The 19,987-nt window shown below is 42.6% G+C and overlaps 1 protein-coding gene across 6 annotated transcripts in view; it reads right to left on the reverse strand.

The window, feature by feature from the left end:
* Nucleotides 1-19,987, reverse strand: part of CNTNAP5 (contactin associated protein family member 5) — an 801,874-nt gene that overhangs the window by 237,939 nt on the left and 543,948 nt on the right. For all 6 annotated transcript variants that reach the window (XM_027056014.2, XM_027056013.2, XM_053214870.1 and 3 more), the window contains one exon: nucleotides 6,714-6,914. In XM_027056014.2, the coding sequence (XP_026911815.1) occupies nucleotides 6,714-6,914 (201 nt within the window). The remainder of the gene's footprint in view (nucleotides 1-6,713; nucleotides 6,915-19,987) is intronic.

Raw genomic sequence — 19,987 nt, forward strand, 5'->3', positions numbered from 1 at the left:
CAGCGCCAACTGAGTGAGTGAGCTCTCAGCACATACCCAGCGCCAGCCCCAGCCCCTGGTGACTCAGGGTGGAGCAGAGATGGGCAAATCCTGCTGGCACCTGCCCAAACTTCAGATGAGTGGACAAGATGGATGTTGCCATCGTTTTAAAGTGCTAAGTTTTAAGTTTAAGTTTGTTAAATAACAGTTGATAATCAGAACAGAAGATGAACCTTTTCTGTGAGTACCTAAATATTATTTTCAGTCCCTCTGTGAGACCTTTCTTCTTTTGCTGCATGTTAGTCTGGAATGTACATGGAGGTTAAAGTCAAAGACATTTATTTGGAACTGGTCTCCAGTATTTAGTATCTATAAGACCCCGGGCAGACCACCTAAGTTATTAGAGCCTCACTTCCGTGAAAAAATGAGAATGATAATACAGACTTCATAAGACCATTGAGAGGATTAAGTGAGATAATGCATTAGAAATGCCATCCAGAAAGAAGGCTCCCAGTAGCCAAGAACCAAAATCAACAGCAGCAGTGGTAATACCAAAGAGTATGCCTTACAGGAGTCATGATCTTGTTTACAATTCTTGCTGTACCTAAAGTAGAAATAATCTTTTGTTAAAGAGATTTCAAGTACTGCCCTGGTATTTTTGTTTTGCAGGTGTCATGCCACCGTTTTGTGATCTTGATTATGCTGTTCCTGTGACAAAATTGTTTTAAGTAGAATGGTGACGACATGGCTTAACAAAAGGACTATGGATTTGGGGATCAATTATACATGTATGTGCACACATGTGTGTGTATGTTGGAGGGAGGGAAGGAAGGAAGGAAGGAAAGGAGGAAGAAAGCAAGGAAGGGATGAAGGGAGGGAGGAAGAAAAGGGAGGGAAGGGTGTGCTGCAAAGGACAAGGATTCCAGCTCCCATAGAGACCTCCTCTAGAATTTGTGAATGTGGTGGGGGTAGGTGGGAAGTAGTAAAATAATGGGTGAAGGGGCCAATGCAATCTCAACTCAGTGTAATTGGGGAAACAAGGACAAAAGTTCTGCCATGAATCAGAAGCAATCAGAGGTGGCCTCTAAGACTTTTGCTGACAGTGCTCAGCTAGACTGTGGGGATCAGGGCTATATAAGACAAGGCTTCTGTCCTCGGAGAGCTAGTAGCTATTTCTAGCTCATCAGGCATAAGGAGTGACCTAAACTGTCTATGTACTTAGCAAATTACAGATACCTGGTTTAGCCTGACTTAAATAAACTGACATTAGCCTTTGGATTTGAAATAGGAAGAGGAAGAGTGGGCAATCCTTTGCTTCAATGTTCTGGTGACTTCCCTGCGCACTCAGGATAAAACCCGTAGCCCTAGACCTGTCATGATCTGGTTTCTGGATACCCCAGCCTCATTCTCCTATCACCTCACTCCTTCTTCTCTCTCCACTAGCCTCACTGGCCCTCTTGCTGTTCCTCTGCCTGGAATCTTCTGTCCCAGATATCACATGGCCCACACCTTCTCTTTACCCAAGATTCTGATGGTGTGCCCCTCCTAGTCCAGGGAGCTTTCCTACCCTGTTATGAAACAGAATTCCCCAGGCCTGGTCACTCTCAGGATCCTTGTGCTTCTCAACTTTTCTCCTTCATGCTGTTCATGAACTGAGCATGTGTGGGGGTGGGGGTGGGGGTGGGAGTGTTCGTGTGTGTTTGGTCTGTCTCTCTCATAACTTGCTACAATCATGGGGGCAGGAACTCTGTTTTTTCAGTGTTTCATTCCCACCAGACAGAAAAGTATGTGATACCAAATGGAGAGAACCAATAAGTGCTTATTGTTTGAAAGAAAATATAATCATCTGTTAATATTTGTACCATGTTTGGTACAAATACTGGGGACAAAGAGTTTTAGGTTTAGTTAACTCCAGAGTACCCTGAAAAGCTACCTGTTTCTATCCATGATTTGACTTTTCTCTATCACAATTCCTTAACTAGATTTATAAGTCTGATCATTTGTTTTGTACACATCTGAAACCAAATATTACAAATGCACAAGAGGGTTTATACACACAAGTGCATTTGTAGATATATTTGGACATACACAAAGCATATAATATGTATGTATACAATTACATAATATACATTATATAGCATATACGTTATAGTGTGTGGTATGTATATATGATATATTCATACATGCTACACTATATATTTATATATAATCTAAACTATATATCAACATTATATATATATGTGTATATATATATGTGTGTATATATATATACACTTGTATATATGTATACATATATATAGCCAGTTAGCTGCATACTCACTAAAATATCATTAATTAAGGGAAAAGAACAAAATTGAAAGTTTTGGAAGAGTTTAAAAGAAATAGGATTTAATCACTTTCAAATCCATTGGGACATAGCTGGGTAAAGCAATCGACCCCAAGTGGAAACCACTCATGTGCCTGCCTGAATGGATGGATGGATGGATGGATGGATGGATGGATGGATGGACAGGAATGATGTTAGCCCATTACAGGTAGGGAAATGGGGACTCTGAAGCACTCTAGGGGACTAAGTAACTAGTTCTACTGAGGAACTTAATCCTCATGGCAAACTTGTTTGCTTGGCTGATTTGCTTGGTAAATGCTTTCTTTCCAGAACCAAAGTAAACTCCAGCTCAATATATCCTATGGCTATTAATTTCAAAGTAATGGAGTCTCAATTTTCCTATGTATTTTCAAACTAATTCAGTGTTCGTATGTTTCAATTATGGCTTTTTACCTCTGCCTTAGAGAGCTCACAGTTTTATTGGGGAGAATATTCCCAAATAGACTTTCACTCCACAGAGGGGTTAAGTATAAAAAGATGCAAACGCCAGATAAACTCCAATGAGAGAATCTAATGAGGAAAGTCATGGTGCCATGGAGACTATGGAAGAGATTTTTGGGATAGACAGGGCTTTCGGTCCTCATCCCCACCAGCGACCTGGGCACTGGGTTCCCCCAGGTGATCACCTTCCTCTGCCCCTTTCAATCTTGTCTTCCTTATGGGTTATAGAGCTAACTGGCCAAGTATTAAAGCATCCTCCAGATCGTGGACTCAATATTTCTTTCTGTGTCTTCTGTGTGTTTCCTAAGCTGGGTTCTATTTTATTTCATATGAACATCACATGTTGCCCTCAGGACCCCAGCCTTGGGCAAAATTCCCAGGAAGATGCTGGCAGTGAGAAAAGCCTGGGCTCAACCAGGGTAGCCCTTGTTCCTGGGGACAATGTTTCTGGCCACCTCCTATCCTGGTGACAAGGTGCCCTGAGCACTGTCAGGCTGCTGATTCCTGTCCTGGAAACTACTCTGTAGCACAGGACCGCAGGCCCTGCATGAAGTCCAGGGTAGTAAGTAGAAGCCCAGGGAAAATGACTACAAAGATGCATGGGAATAGCAAAGACACCTTTCTCATGGACCTCTGAGGCTTGGAATTCTGGCCCTTCAGAGAGTTTGTAGCATAACTCTTCAGTTAAAGAGACAAATGACACATTCCATTGGCTGGCGCTTATCAGCAACCCTGCGGAAGGATATCAGAGGAAACTGCCAGAAAATGACAGTGTCATGGTTCAGTCACTGACTGAATGAAAAATACACAGAGGTGAACCAAGCCTGAACTTCTCCTGCCTGTCTTCCTTTTCGTCCTCCCCCTGCTGCTCCTAGACACCTGGAGCCAAATCCAGAGCTGAGAGCAGACAGAAAGAGGCTCCGGGAATGCCCTTGTGGGGGTCCTCGGGGCCACCCTGGGAAGGTATGCATGAGCCCTGGATGCAGCTGAACCTCAGGAAGAATGCTGCACCCCCTTTGAAGATACCCAGGGATTCGCCCTAATTCAAGCCACCCTGATGATCACAGGGCCTCAGACTACTTGACTTACTTCTAACTTGACTTACTAACTACTTCACTTACTTGACTTTCCCAGACTACTTGACTTGCTTCTAACTTCTGGATCTGTGAGGTCTGCACAGTGTATCAGAAATGGCATCCCTGGTTTGACCACAGGTGAAGCCGGGTCCCAGAACCTGATCTCCCTCCCTCCCTCCCTCTCTCTCTCCCTCTCTCTTTTTTTTTTTTTTTTTATAAGACAGCCAATCTGCGGTATTTTATTATAACAGCCTAACAAAAGCAGTCCACTAGGCCCTGGCTGGGGATTCATTCATGTTCCCACAATGGTACATGGTTGTCTGCCCGTTTCTGGGAGGTAAGCACCACTGAGTCAGGATACATCCCTGCACTGAAGGCTGTGAGGTTGGGGCCACATCTCTAAGGGGCTCTCTGTCTGCAGTCCTCACCCACAAGCAGTGCCTGGTTTATACAAGCCAGCTCACCAGAAAAAAAAAGCAGACACTGGGTGCACATGTCCATTGTCCTCGTTCACGTACCTCATTTGATTCATAACCCATGGGGCAAAAGAGGATTCATGAGCATTCTCAACCCCAAGACACAGATAGTATCTTCTCACTGTGTTTCTGTGAACAACCATGTGGGAAAATGTCCGGAAGAATGCATACCTAAGTGCAACATTGGTCTCTCTGGGTGGTGAGATTATCTGCATGCGGAGTTATAATTATTATAATTCTTCAATTTATACCACTGAAGTAGAAATAAAATCATCCTTTGAACCTATTTCTCATGGCAGTGCAAATCTGGACCTTCTCCGCTGGGACTGAAGCTGTGAGCAAGGAAAGAAATACGAAACCCGCATTTGTTGAACACCTGATAAGTACCAGGCACAGTACCAGGACGAAATCGCTCAGGTGCTGAAATTGCTAGTGGAAAGGTAGCAACGTGCACAAGTTTCTCGAAGTAGTAAGAGGCAGAGTCCCTCTCAATATGTGCCCCCAAATCCATGCCCTTGCACTTGAATATACTCAGGGATCTGATGACAGTTGACTTAGGGGGAAAAAAAAAAAGCACATACAAAGGCAATGGTGTCACCAAATTGATATCACACGATACATACACTAAAGGGAATCTGTGGTCAGAATGAACATTACCCCATTTTTCTGAAAATTCCACCAAACACAATCCTCAGAAAACTAGAAACCACTCAAGGAAAAGAGGGTAGGTTGGTTTTCCAGACACAGGTACTCTGAATAGTGCCGAGAGTGACAGGTGCAGGCTTGGGAGCCAGAATAGAGAGACATGGGAACACGTATCAACACGGAGCCTCTCAAGCAGCACATCTGAGGACACCGGGGAGGGCCAGCACCCGGTGCCTCAGATCCAATCGGCCCTGTGAGCATGGCTGAAGCCAAGAGGGGAACGGTAATTGATTTTCACAATGATGATCTCTAGTCATCAAGAAAAGGTTACATTTTATGTTCAGAACCCTCTGTTTAAGAAAGCAGGGAAGCATGTAATCCATTTGAGAAAGATTTTCATTTCAAATAGTTAAAAATTCTTTGAAAACATTTTTGGTGCTTAAAGGGATAAGTGACACTTATCTGGAAAATTCACTTATGTGGAACAACGTCTTTCCTAAAGATTCTAGATCAGTGAGGCGGCATGTTATATTTAGTTAGGCTTCTATCACTTCTCCTTTGTTGACATTCCCACTGTCTAATCTTCTTCGGCCTTTCAAACTTCCTAACTTCTAAGCATAATGGGGTTGTAAGTTTCTTGAGATGACAGATTGTGACACCCATTCTTGGATATTCTATGTCCCTGTGGTTCTTGGCTTTTTTCTTTTTCTTTATTTCTTTTTTTTAAACTTTTTTTTAACATTTATTTATTTTTGAGACAGAGAGAGACAGAGCATGAATGGGGGAGGGGCAGAGAGAGAGGGAGACAAAGAATCTGAAACAGGCTCCAGGCTCTGAGCAGTCAGCACAGAGCCCGACGCGGGGCTCGAACTCACATACTGCGAAATCGTGACCTGAGCCGAAGTCGGACGCTTAACCGACTGAGCCACCCAGGCGCCCTTCTTTTTTTTTTTAAGACCATGGAATAGATGATAAACTGATAGTCACAGAAAATGATGGACTCCCAGAGTACCCATGAACTTTGACAAAGCCCTCCTGACATTTTGCAAAAAAACCCTTTTGGGTTCTGGTAAGAGTCCTAGAAGTCTGTTTGCTTGTTGTTGTTGTTGTTGTTTTTCTAACAGCAACCTTATTTTTAAAAAGAGTCATTTCCATGGAGGCCTGTACTTTCCAGGTAACACTAGAGCTGGAAACACACAGGACCATCCCTGCCTATCCTGCTGGCCTCCTTGCCCAACACCACGTCCCTCTGCATATCTTGCCCTGGAAAGAACTCATTGCTTTTTGGTGAATGTGCTGAGATCCTTCATGCTTTCTCATATGCTATTCCCTTTCCCAGAGAAATCTCTTCCCAAGTCCACACCTTCTATGTCTAGTTTAAATGCTCTCTTTGAGTAGTGCTGCTCTCAAGAACCTTCTCATTCTCTCAGCTGTTGGAGGACGGGTGTGGTCTTCTTTGTCTTTTTGCATATCAGGATGGAACTGTGAGAGGCTGCAAAGCTCGCTCTCGGCCACACCTGGGAGCCAGAGCCAGGATGAGAAATCCATCCCCGGTCCTCTCCCGACCTTGTTTCTTTCCGCGGCAGGGTGAACAACCATCACTGCAGCCCCCTCATGGGCAGACACCCCTGTCCTCGACATTCTGTGTTTGGGAAGCCTATCTGTTGTCAGCCCTTGTGGCCCACGCAGAGGAGCAGGGACTAGCCTTACCTGGCGTGTTGAGCAGGCGGGACCTTCTGCAGTGGTAGGCTACCTCCTGCTCACAGTGCTCCGAGCCATCAATCATGGCTTCCAGCTGTTCCATGCTGCTGCCATAATCCAAGGCCATGGTGTAGGGCTTCTCTGGGTCGGCACCCCGCACCCGGGTCAGCTCTGTGTTGTTGTGCTGCACTGATGTCCAAATCTTGTCCTCTGTCCAGAAAACACAACCCAAGGAAGGAGACATCAGAAGGAAGGTCAAAAGGGGATCATGCTTATATACCTCAATAAAGCCAGAGGTGTGGGGAGGAGGTGGGGAAGAGATCACTCAAGCAATGTGATACTTGGCTCCACGTGGGGCAATCAATCACCACTACAGTGCTCTACCTGTGCAAAAAACAAACAAAAAAATGACCAGAGGATTTCTGTTTCTCATAAAGCTCTGCCTTAATTTAATATGGGGGTTAATAGGGGCACCAGAGTGGCTCAGTCAGTTAAGCATCTGACTTTAGCTCAGGTCATAATCTCGAGGTTTGTGAGTTCGAGCCCCGCATCGGGCTCTGTGCTGACAGCATAGAGCCTGGCACCTGCTTCGGATTCTGTGTCTCCCTCTCTCTCTGCCCGTCTCCTGCTTGCACTGTCTCTCTCTCTCTCTCTCTCTCTCTCTCTCTCTCTCTCTCTCTCTCAAAAATAAACATTTAAAAAATATGCGGGTTAATAATCACGGGAGCTAAACTTGTGGAACCCCTTATGCGAAGCACTTAATGCCCGTTATCTCATTTTAAAGTGACATTACCTAAATTAGAAGGAAGTTAGAAATGCCATGTTAGAAATGAAGGAAAAGTGAGAAGAATTGAACAGCTTACCCTCAAGCAAGAATAGGAACATAAGGTGTCTGACCGCACAAAAAAAAGCCCAGTAGCTTCCAGGTACTGACACACACTTCCCCACAAGACACACACTAGCATAGATAATTGTCTCACAGAAACACAAGTATCCCACTGAATGTTTGCTGCACATAGAAAGACCTACGTATAGAAGGTATCTGTAAAATACACCTGATTAACAAGGGTGAGGTTATGTGATCCATGCTGTTCATACAAGGTACTTAGATGAAGTTCCTTTTTGCTTTAATTCTCTACGCTACCTCTAGTTACCAAAAAAATATTTTAAGAGGTTTGCATAAAAATTCACATGCAGAGATGAGGACCTTTACAGCAGGTTTGGAGAATGTGTGTTACCTCCTATAGGTAAAAATGGATGGTGAGGAGAGAGCAGAGACATTTGAGTTTTAGAGCTTGAGAGATATGTACCCCCACCAATGACAGGCTTGGACAAGTCACTTCACTTTTCTAGGGCTCAGTTTTATTATCAGTAGAAAAAAGAAAGAAGAAAAAAGAAAGAAAGAAAGAAAGAAAGAAAGAAAGAAAGAAAGAAAGAAAGAAAGAAAGAAAGAAAGAAAGAGATACCAGCAGGAATTTAATACGGAATAGCAACCCAGCATATGAAGTCGCAAGGCATGGTCTGAGATCCATCAGACATTCTGTACTAATAACCTACACTAAAACGTTGACTGCAATGGGACATAGAATTTCATTCCGAACATGATCACAAATAAAGCAAATGAGGAAATAGGAAGACTTAAAAAGCTTTTGTCATCCGAGAATCTTGCCCACATAATAACATCATTACTCTTCATAGATTCTCAGAGCTGAAAAAGAACTTACCATAGACATCATGTGGTTTCCTCCTACTTTGACCTCCTAGTTTTACAAAGGAGGAAATCAAGGTCTAGGAAGTAAAGAAATGACCCAGGGCATACCTATAGACAATAATGATAAGCGCTGATACTGAAAGTAACTATTATTAATTAGTACTACTAAGAAGCAGGATTGTGGCTGTTGGCATATTTAACTGGAAAGGAAAAACACAGGCCACCAAGACCCCCAATTTTAATACGTTTTCTACCATAATTCTGTGGGTGACTTGGGATAAGTAACTTTACTGCTCTGCTCTTCTATTTCAATATATTAGAAGGAGGGACAGAAAGAAATTTAGTTTCCATTGTCTCTAAAGTATTTTCCAACTTCAAAAAAGGAAATAGTGCTTGCAGCCAAAAAATTAAACTCTGTTCAAACGTTCTAAATCATCTTCAGACTATTCCCTAAAACCAGCCCACTGATAACCACATATCTCCAATGTTTCACACAGGCAGGATTACATGTTCTATAAATTCTCAAAAAACATACTAGAATGAAGGTTATTAGATTCTGACTGAAAGTAAAGATAGGATGTTGATTCTAATTTGTAAAAATAATGTTACACAAACAATAAACATGAAACTCAAAAAATGTTCATGCCGATATAAACAAACACTGATAATTACCAGAGAAAAGTGATTGTTCATTAATACAATATCGTGGACAGAGAAATAAAGACTGAGAGTTTTTAAATGTCCACGGTGCTCAGAAGAAGAAAAGAATCACCTGGTTTAATGTATAATAGACATTGTGTTACTTTTTCGTGTAAGGACATTTTATATACCTTATCCCTGGTACATATAACATTCCACCATGGTAAATACAGATAGATAGAGAGACAGAGAGACATAGACACAGGTACAGCTATGGATACAGACACAAACATACTCATAGAGATATAGATATATGAAGGCTTAGAGAGAGACAATAAACTTGTCCCCAGTCTCACTGTGTCATCTGATGCCAGACGTGGTCCACACAGCATCATTAAATCCTACGGATTTAATTTCCCTCCAAATACACACAGATTCTTATACCCACACATCCATTCATCTGATTATTCATGCATTCATTCATTGACTTGCTTATTCATTTACTCACTGACTCATTTTGCCAGAGTCACATTCTATCTTTAGCAAGATGGAAAAGGAAGATGTGTAGGAGAGACAACATTTCATCTTAAAGCCACTAATGTTGCCAACCCTGACTTCTGGAACCTGAGGGTGAATGGCAGTTCTAATAACTCAACTACTGGCACTTTTTGATATATGCAAATATACAGGAGATACAAAAGAACAATTAAGAGGTCCAAAGGGCCCCCTGTGATTTACCCAGACATCACAAGCCCTACAAATGCAGGATGAGTTATAAGAGGAGAGAGGATTATGTGAAACCTAGAGCTTCTTAGCTGGCTTTCCTTTCAAAGATGCCCTTTGTCCTCTGATTATTTGTTCCCCCTGGGAGTTAGAAGAAGAAAGATTGAAAAGAAGGAGGTAATTGGATACTATTTCTTCTTGCTTTCTGTTATTTTCCCCCCTCAGTTTCACTGGTAGCAGGTGTAGATTAAGTCCTGCACTTTGACAAAATATTAAAGGCGAGGGTCAATGCCACTCATGAAAGTTAGCTTTGGTGCCTGATGCCCCTGATGTCTGGTCTAAGATGGGGATAGGCAGTTTTAGCTAAGGGGTGTCGATGTGAACTGTAGCTCTAAAGATTTTCAAACAAGAAAGATTCATTTGGAACTGTCTTCTAGGTGGGCGGAGGTGGGAATCTACTCACAGACTCACAGGTGCTTTAACTGAAATTGAACCCATGAAGCTAAATGTTCAAGATGGTCAAATTGGTCACAGGCTGGTGGATATTAGTGGACACAGACTGGGCTCTGGAGTTAGAAGATCTGGATTTGTGTACCAGGTCGACAGTTACTAGTTAAGCAGAATTGGTCAAATTATTACTTCTCTAAAGTCCAGTTTCCTCATCAGTAGCATCTGGAGAGCAGAAATGAACGCCAACTGTACCACGTGGTTGTAAAGTGAGGGGATTTGTGTGAGAAGGTCCATTAGTGCCTGAATTATCCAGCATCCCACAGAAATCTGTACGTGCCTGTTATATAAAGGATATATCAGCTCTGTCCACAAGGATCCCACAGACAGCAGATGCTGCTATTATTAACAATAGCATCAAGGAGGAGACGGCCTCTGGTGGCTGTCACAGTAGTTCTTACTGTGTTCTGTAGTTCACCAGTAGTTCTGGGTTCTTTCCCAGAACATAAAGTAGGACACATGAGACACTGAAGGAGAGGGTAGGGGGCAAACTGAGACTAGCCCTCTCTTTGCAGATCCTTGGGGAAACCACGCCAGTTTCAAGAGACCTGGACTAGGAAATGCTCCTTTCTCGAAGTTCTGTGAACTTGAACTCCCACACAAGGAAACCAATGGAGGTTTCCCTACGATGCAAGAAGGACCAGTTACACTCAGGGACAGAGAAATATATACTCTAAATGCTGTGATTGGGAGAACATCATGAATGCCTCCAGGCTCCAGGCATCATCCTCTACTGGTCTGCCTCCAGACCAGACCCTATACCACAGGCCATGTATTCTTGTCTCTAGAGATGCATCTAGGGCTTCAAGGTGCCACAAGATAGCAGCCTGGCTTTCGACACCTGCCTGTCTGATTAGAAACTACGTTCCGCTAAATGTCAGCACTGAGGCCTTGCACAGGTTGTTAACCTCGGAAATGTCCACACTGGAAAATGGGATACCAATATCAGTCATTTTATCCATGATCATATCCCAGTGATTTGGCATCACGTTTTACTTGAACACAAGGCAGGCTGAATGGCATGCAGAAGAGTAAAGAACGTCTACATTAGAACTCTTCTGTAACATGAGGTCCAGCACCCAGACTTCATTCTTTAAAGAATTGAGGGTGGGAGCTCACCTGGAAAATAAGGTTAGCAGGTGGGATGGACTGCATTTTCTTGTCCTATAGCTGCTGCTAATAACTTATTACCATCTTGTTCAATCATCTTTTCCCTTTGGAATCGTCTCCTGGGTCTCTGTATTTATTTGGTGTCCCTTGCATTTCCTGGACTGTAGTCAATGGAATTTGTTGGTCCTGGAAAACACTGCCCTTGATACCACTTTCGGCTACCCAATCCAGTCTCTATTATTTCTTCCTGTTGACTACCATTCAGTCCCACGATAAGCAGCATAGCCCCATCTTTCTAACTTGCTCAAAGGAATACATGTATTAAGTTATCCAAGATAAATTCTCCGCTTCAGGGAAAACTGCATTTAGAGATTTTTGAGCTGGCAGGAATCTAGCCCATTCATTAAGGATCGTAACAGCAATTATATATTTGCTTTTTTTAATGTGATACTTAGTTTGCAAATATTTTCCCCCATTTCATAGATCCCCTTTTTATTTAGTTGCACACTTCCTTTGCTGTGCAGAAACTTTTTAGTTTGATGTAGTCCCACTTGTCGATTTTTGCCTTTCTTGTTTCTACTTTTGATGACATATCCGAAAAAACTGTTGACAAGACCACTGTCAAGGAGCAACTTCCCTGTGTTTCTGGGATTTTTCTGGTATCGTGTTATGTTTAAGCCGTTAATTTATTTCGAGTTAATTTTTGTGAGTGGTATAAATAAGGGCCCAAGTGTTTTTGTTTGTTTGTTTGTTTGTTTGTTTTTGCATGTGGCTGTCCAGTTTCCCCAGCACCATTAGTTGAAGAGACTATTCTTTCCCCTTTGAGTGTTCTTGGCTCCTTTGTCAAATATTAATTGAAAACATTTGTGGGGGGTGTAATTCTGGGCTCTCCATTCTGTTCTGTTGGTCTATGTGTCTATTTTTATGGCTGTATCCTACTATTTTAATTACTAGAGCTCTGAGGAAATGGGGAGATGTTGTTTAAGGGTGTCCAATGTACTGGCGTGAGTGTGAATGATCTCATGAGCCAGACCCACACCAGCTATTATGCCTGCCTTTATTCCTCAAGGAGTTACAGACCATGAGGTATCAAGAAAGCTTGTGGAATAAAATTCTATAGCATCATTTCACAGACATAACAGAGTATAGTGATTCAGGCTGGCAAAGCCATTTCTCAAACCGCACTGTGAATTTAGTTTTGAAGTCTGTCTTCCCATAAAGCTATGAGATCTCCCAAAATGTAAAGTGTATCATTCATTCTTATTTTCAAATATGTGCCTAGGTAGTGCTGGGCCAGCCACAGGAGTACCTGCCCCGAAGGATAATGCACTGCCTAACTCTTTAAAAGCTTATCATCATTTAGGGGTGGGGGTGGGGGTTGTGCATAGAAGAAAGACAAATGTCTCAGGCTATGGTACTTACTCTTCAGATTATAAGTAAGTGGGATTACCCAGAGACCGGGGGCGGGGGGGGGGGGCAGGTTTGGGAGTGGCTGTGTTAGAGAAGCCTGCCAGCAGAGAATGCACTGTTTTCCTTGAGAATGGACAGAGCAACAGAAGCCTTTCACTCTCAGACCTCCAGAACCTGGGCTGTCATGGGGCACTGCGTAGGATTTCAGGAAACTGTTGTCAAGGGACAAGATTAGTTGATCACCATTTGCTTTCTGCCAGGTTTTTTCCTCCAGCACTTCCAAAGCAGCTCTTCTATGCATGTGTAGTGGTCCAACGGTCCAAATGTAAAAGAAGTTTCAAGTTATGAGATCAATATACACAGACATTCAATATGACCACCAACATTATCGACAAGAGAAAAGAAAAAGAGGTTGCATAGTAGAAATGCTGTGATGTTCTGAAACATTGTGTATTATCATCTCTCTTGTGAAATCCTTCCCGGTAATCACCCCAGAAATTCTTCTGTGAACGCACATCCTGGGTCTCTCCATGACCTCCTGGTTTCTCTTGCTCTATTTCAGAAGCTGTAAACTGTTTACCTACAAAGCCAGAATTTAATTTCTTTCATATCTTTTCTCTCATTTTATCTGATTGCTATTATTATTGTGATGATCATTATTATTATTAATAATAGCAGTAATTATAGATGATGTAAGCTGTTCTATCTGTTACCATGGAGATCGTCATGGAGAAGAAAGAACAAACAAAAGGAAAGTAAAGAAGGAGAGAGAGAGACACGAAATAACTCTGATTAATGAGACCTCATTCTACACACATATCTGTCTCTTTGCAGGACCAAAAAAATGTGCAATTTTTCTATCACAACGTATGGGAGGAAGGGAAGTCTACAGATTGTCAATACCCAGCTTAATTGAACTTAAATCACTGTGGGGAGCTGTTTATAGTCCTTTGAAAAGTGTGCCAATTCACTTATGCTCCTATTGTAATAAAGCAAGTCTATATTAAGGTCCCTGGGGTCACTTCTGGTACAGTTATCTATGTTGACAAAGTGAATTTTCTATGCCAGGGGTAAAGGCAGTTCAAATAATCCTCAAGCCACTGCCTGTACCACTCATTTGCCATCTATGCATGCAAGCCTACTGACATCTCTTGTCATTCTGCATTGATAGTTAGTTAATTTTTCATATGTTTGTACCTTATCTCTCCATTTAAAGCACGGGCAACGGCCGCTGAGTAAATGTCTGCTTGGCGGGGGCTTCCCTGGTTAATGGAGGCAGATGTGGGGGAGAAAAGCGAGGGGTCTGGGATGGGTAGGCCTGGCCAGCTCTGCCATGGACTACATTCCTGAACACGGCAGAGACATTTAACCTCCCCAAGCCTCAGTCTTGTCCTCTGTAAACTGGCTATGACCCTCTGAGCAGTGGTGATGCGTGGATGGAACAAAACGTACAGGGCGGAGCTGGACACACAGCCTGGCCCTGGGTACCAGACGGTAAATCAAAGTCCACCTTCTGATGAAGCCATTCGGGGAGCGTCAGAAAGGGTCATTTCAGCATCAGAGACAGGCGTGGGAACCTGCTGAGGGGGTCAGCACCCTCCACCCCCAACCTGTAAAGGGAAGAGGGACACTTGGTGTAAAACAATGTCCAACTCCTTTAAACGGCCTCGGATTCCCACAGGAGCTGTCTTCCCTCTCAGGTGGATCAGCCAGCTGCCTGGGCGAGAATCCACCCGTGCAGCGCTAAAACCACTGCAGATGCGGCTGCTTTCAGCGTCTGGCCTTCTGCTGCTGAGGGTAGCGCATTACCGGTTTACAGCCCCAGCTCTGCCCACCACCCGCCCCCTGCTCCCCTGCATTAGCTGGAACACAGACACCAGGGCGCGGGGGGGGGGGGGGGGGTACGGGGGAGGGCGGGGGGTAGCGACGCGCTGCTCTGGCCATTACTGCGCTTCCACCTGCCTGCGCGGGCCACGCTTTACGACTTCCAGACAACATACTTGACTGTGATTTATTCTCCTACTTCGCTGGAGCCTTTACTTTTTATGTACCTTTTTGGGGGGTTATTTTTCTCGTCTTGCTTTAAAATAGGTGGTATGATCACAGAGACCTGGGTAATCTGTTTTACGGTCTTGGAGTGGGGGGGGGAGTTGAAACAGATCACGCGCACATCCTATCATGTTTGTTGCTCATGGTCTTCTTCAAGGAAAATGTAGTAAATGTCTGGAGTGTGCAGAGCATTATCTTAGGGACTGGGAAGGAAAGATGAGGGGCATGGGGGCTGAATGACACTCTGGACGCTTAAGCCCAAGGCATTCACAGCTGGTTCTGGGAGCAAAGGTCCCAAGGAAGCTGAAAGTCCGGCAGCATGGAGCCAGAGGGGTGGGTGTGGACACACCCACTGCACCTGCCCTCTGGGCAGGGGACAGGAGAAAGGACCATCCACATGGAAATCACCTGGTGGGGCTGGTGGGCCGCCTTTGGTTGCTGTTAGTATTACTTACGAAATCTCTAGGACTACATCGGTAGCAGGTACTGTTTGGTGCATGCTGAGGAAAAATTGGCACTCACATAGATCTAAATCCAGTTCCTACATCTGTCACTTACTAGCTGAATGATGCTGGACGTTCTCTTCCACCGTTCTGCACCTCTGATTTCTCAAAACACAAGCAAGAAGTGATCTCTACCTCACACTTGATGTGTTTTCAATGAGATAAACACAGAAAATACAGCCCAGTATCTGGGACACAAGTACACCATGAGTAGTAGTTTCCATCCCTTTTTTTTTTTTAATTTTTTTTTAATGTTTATTTATTTTTGAGACAGAGAGAGACAGAGCATGAACGGGGGAGGGGCAGAGAGAGAGGGAGACACAGAATCGGAAGCAGGCTCCAGGCTCCGAGCCATCAACCCAGAGCCCGACGCGGGGCTCGAACTCACGGACTGTGAGATCGTGACCCGGGCTGAAGTCGGACGCTTAACCGACTGAGCCACCCAGGCGCCCCTTCCATCCCTTTTTAAAGAAGGTCTAATGTTGGGGTTTCTGGGTGGCTCAGTCTGTTGAGCGTCCCACTTTTGATTTCAGCTCCGGTCATGAACCCAGGGCCATGGGATCGGGCCTCATGTTGGGCTCCACTCTGAGCACGGAGCCTGCTTAACATTCTCTCTCTCCCTCTGCCCCTCCCCCCCTTATGCACCCTCTCACAAACAAACAAACAAACAAACAAACAAACAAATAAAAGAATCGCCACTGTAGCCAAGATTGAAGTTAGGAGCCCAAAAGGGAGACTATTGACTGCAAAGTCTTCCCCATGGTCCTAGTCCTGAGGAGGGATATCCAAGGGCAGCATTCACATCTCCTTTCACAAGGTCACAAAGGAAGACAAGGCTTCTGTAAATCTCAGACTGTCTACTTACTCTGCTCTCACGGATTTTAGATTCTGGCTTTAGAGGTGATTGACAAAAAGTAACTCAAAGAGGCACATGGAATGATTTGTCTTTCTTTCAGCTGACATCTCTGCTCCAGAGCTCATCACAGTATAAATGATATTGCCAGAGTGCCAGTGTCTTCTCCAGGGGGAAGCCTGTTCTGACTCCACCAGCAACCTGCTCTCTTCTTACTCAGCAACCATTGTTAACGATCTGTTTACTCAACCTCCCCCCCCCCCACCTGCTACACGGTAAGTTCCACGAGGCAAAAAGACTGTCATGTAAGTCGTTGTATGCCAAATACCTGACCCACAGTGGGCATTCACTTACCATGGAATGAAACACCCCACACAACCAGGGTTTTACTGACTTCAGTGACAGCTCTTGAAATTAGCAGGGAAGTGATACAGGATGTGAAAGTATGTTTATACATATACTTGAAATTCTGCTCTGCAGCCCAGAATATCTGTTGTGAGAGCAGCATATTGAAAAAAAAAATCACATATCTATCACGAGGTGTCTGAATGAATAAAGCATAGTTAATTTGCACAGTGAAATACTATGCAGTTATAATAAATACCACACAACACCTTTCTAAACTGATTTATGATACGTCCCAGGAAGCACTGTAAAGTGACAAGATCAAAGCACCGAGGTGCAAAGACTATGCTACATTTTGTGCAAGAATAAAGAAGAAATAGAAATACACACAGGAAGGATAAACCAATATAAATGGTGACCTGGATAAGATGGGTAAGAAGAGGGTGAATACAATAGGAGAGAGAGTAAGACATCTTTGGTCAACCATCTTATATATAATATAAATATAAAAATATATTCATATATTATGTAAATATATAAATACAAGTATATATAAATATGTATATTTAGCTTTTGTAACATGCAAATATTTTGCATAATCAAAATATGGAATTAAATCAAAAGGATAAAAAGAGGGAAAACCTAAAATTGAACATTAAGCAGAAACAAAAAGCCTCCCTGTATATTAAACAGACAAAATAATCACAAATAAGGAAATATTAATTCAAGTAACTTTTCAATGAGGTATTCTGTCTAGCTATACCCCCTTGGTAAAATATATTCTGAGAACAAAAATTAAAATTCAGGAAATGCTACACTTTATTTTGTTATTGGTAGCGAATGGTTGATGTGACTCTGAACCTATTTTGTGTATATTGTCAGGTAGAACAAATGAGTAAATATATTGGTATTGTTGAGACAGGTTCTCACTGTGAGACAAGAGAGATCCATATAGAAGAGAGAACTATGAGGGAAAATCTAATGGTGCTGTATTTGCATTGGCTATAACCATAAGAAATCATAATTTAAACACAAGTGTGCACACACGCACACACACACACACACACACACACACACACACACACCAACGCACATTTTCTAGTTCGGTCCACTGAAATAGACAAGAAGTAATAAGAAAACCTCACACCTAGATCCTAATTTTTAAATACCATTTGCTACAAAAAAGGAGCAATGTTTTTTTTGTTGTTGTTGTTTTTTTTGTTTTTGTTTTTGAGAAAAAAGTGAGTCTGGGTCTAGGTAGGGCAAGTTCAAGGGAATATCTGGTGCTAGAAACAAGGAAGTACTCCAAGATTAATGGAGGCAGGTAACAAAGCCATAGGAGCAGAATTAGCCGGAGTAGGACTAGCTACATTTGGGGAAACTGGAACACAAAGAACATCATGATAATGGTAACAACATTTTAAAATGAAATAATTTATGAGTCTAGATGAGTCTAGAGTGACATAAGAGAGGTGGAGGCAGGGCAAGGAATAAAAAGCTATTCTGAAAAAAAAAAAGCTCTTCTGTAGAGAAGAGTACAGAATGACAGCTGAAAATGCAGAAGGAATTATAGGATTAGTGAAACAACATTTTACAAATTCCAGTGTGATAACATATGGGTCAGGGTCATTCCCGGATTGGGAGGATACGTTGAGGAAGGAGATATTCACACAGCGTCTGCATATAACCCCACAGACAACTCACTGACTATAAATCACCTTCACATTGCAGAGATCTGGCAGGAGTGTGTTAGCCGGTGTTGGGGCTGAATTGCCCCAATAACATCATGTACCTATTAATGAGATGCACTGAAGAGGACAGACATCACCCATGAGGTTTTCTTGCCAAAGCATTCCAACGATAAAGAAATTATCAGAAAAAAAATCTAAAAAAAATATGGAATATTTTTCTTAACAACTGGCTAGTACACTTCACAAAAAGTTAATGTAATGAAAGCCATACAGAAGAGATGGGTTGGGGGAAGGGAGTTTCTAGTTAAAAGGGACTAAAAGGATATGACCATCAAATTTAAACATGTGGACACTGCTTGAATCCTGAAAAGAAATACAAAACCAGATAACACTGTACGGACAAGACTGACTCTACATTGAACAGTTTTGGTTGGAATAATGTTTATGTTCTTATGTACGATATTAGTATTGTGGTTATGTAGGATAATACCTTTGTTCTTAAAGATATAAACTGAAGTCTTTAGGTTTCAAAGATCAGTATGTTGACAACTTACTTTCAAATAGTTCACAAAAAAAAGAAGCATTTTTTTAAGTTTATTTATTTTGAGAGAAAGAACATGAGCAGGGTAGGGAGAGAGAGAAATGGGGAGAAAGATTCCCAAGGAGGCTCCACATTGTCAGCACAGAGCCTGATGTGGAGTGCGATCCCATGAACCTTGAGATCATAACCTGAGCTGAAATCAAGAGTCAGATGCTTAACCAACTGAGCCACCCAGGTGCCCCAAGAAGCATTTTATACCAGGAGGAAGTGATGTGGGGAGGGAGGAGAGAGAGAGAGAGAGAGAGAGAGAGAAAGTGAAGGTCACACAAATGAGCAAGTATGGCAGAATTTTAACACTTGGAAAAGTTGGGTGAAAGGTGTATGGGTGTTCATTTTAGTGTTCTTTCAACTTTTCTGTAAGTTTGAACATTTTAGAATAAACACATTCGGGAGGAAAAGATAATGCTTTGTGCAGCACTACGCCTGTAGTAAGTGTTCCAAGCTATTCCACTGTACTCTGACAAATTCTTGTGCATGTGCCCTTATACCAACACACACATGGCTGAGGACTAATTATCCAAATAATTATCAAGTGGCAAAAATTAGTATCAAACTCAACCGTTCATACATGGTAGCGCATCCATTCTCAAGTGCATATTTATTAATAATGTTGAATTAATTTTCATGAGTGCTTTCAGTATATCAGGTGTTGTGCACTTGTAAAAGTAATTAGTTATTATTTTCATTACTGCATCCCCAGAAACCAGAGTCAAGGTTGCTGATGATAGAGTAGTAAAAATAAGTAACAATTATCATGTATTAGGTATATAATGCCAGGCATTTTTTTTCTTACGGGTTATCATGATCTCATATAAACTTCATAACCACCTTAAAAAATAGGTTATATTATTCATTACAGAGAGGAAACTCAGGAACAGAGAAGCTGAGTAACTTAACATCACCAAAATCGACAAAACTAAGAAGTATCAGTGGCTGGATTCAAACCAAGCCCAAGCTCTTTACGACCACGCTAGATTTGGTGTATGTTAGTCTATTACATGCATTGAAGGTGGAGTCATGAGAATTGTTATAGGCCAAGAAGCTTCGTAAGAGAAAGAGAGGAGAGCCTGGTCTAAAGAAGGAGGTGAGGGAATGGTATTCCAGAAGAACAGAATCAGGTACAAGACCCAAGACCTGAGGT

This window comes from Acinonyx jubatus, chromosome C1 (assembly GCF_027475565.1).
Source record: "Acinonyx jubatus isolate Ajub_Pintada_27869175 chromosome C1, VMU_Ajub_asm_v1.0, whole genome shotgun sequence".
Classification (NCBI taxonomy): domain Eukaryota; kingdom Metazoa; phylum Chordata; class Mammalia; order Carnivora; family Felidae; genus Acinonyx; species Acinonyx jubatus.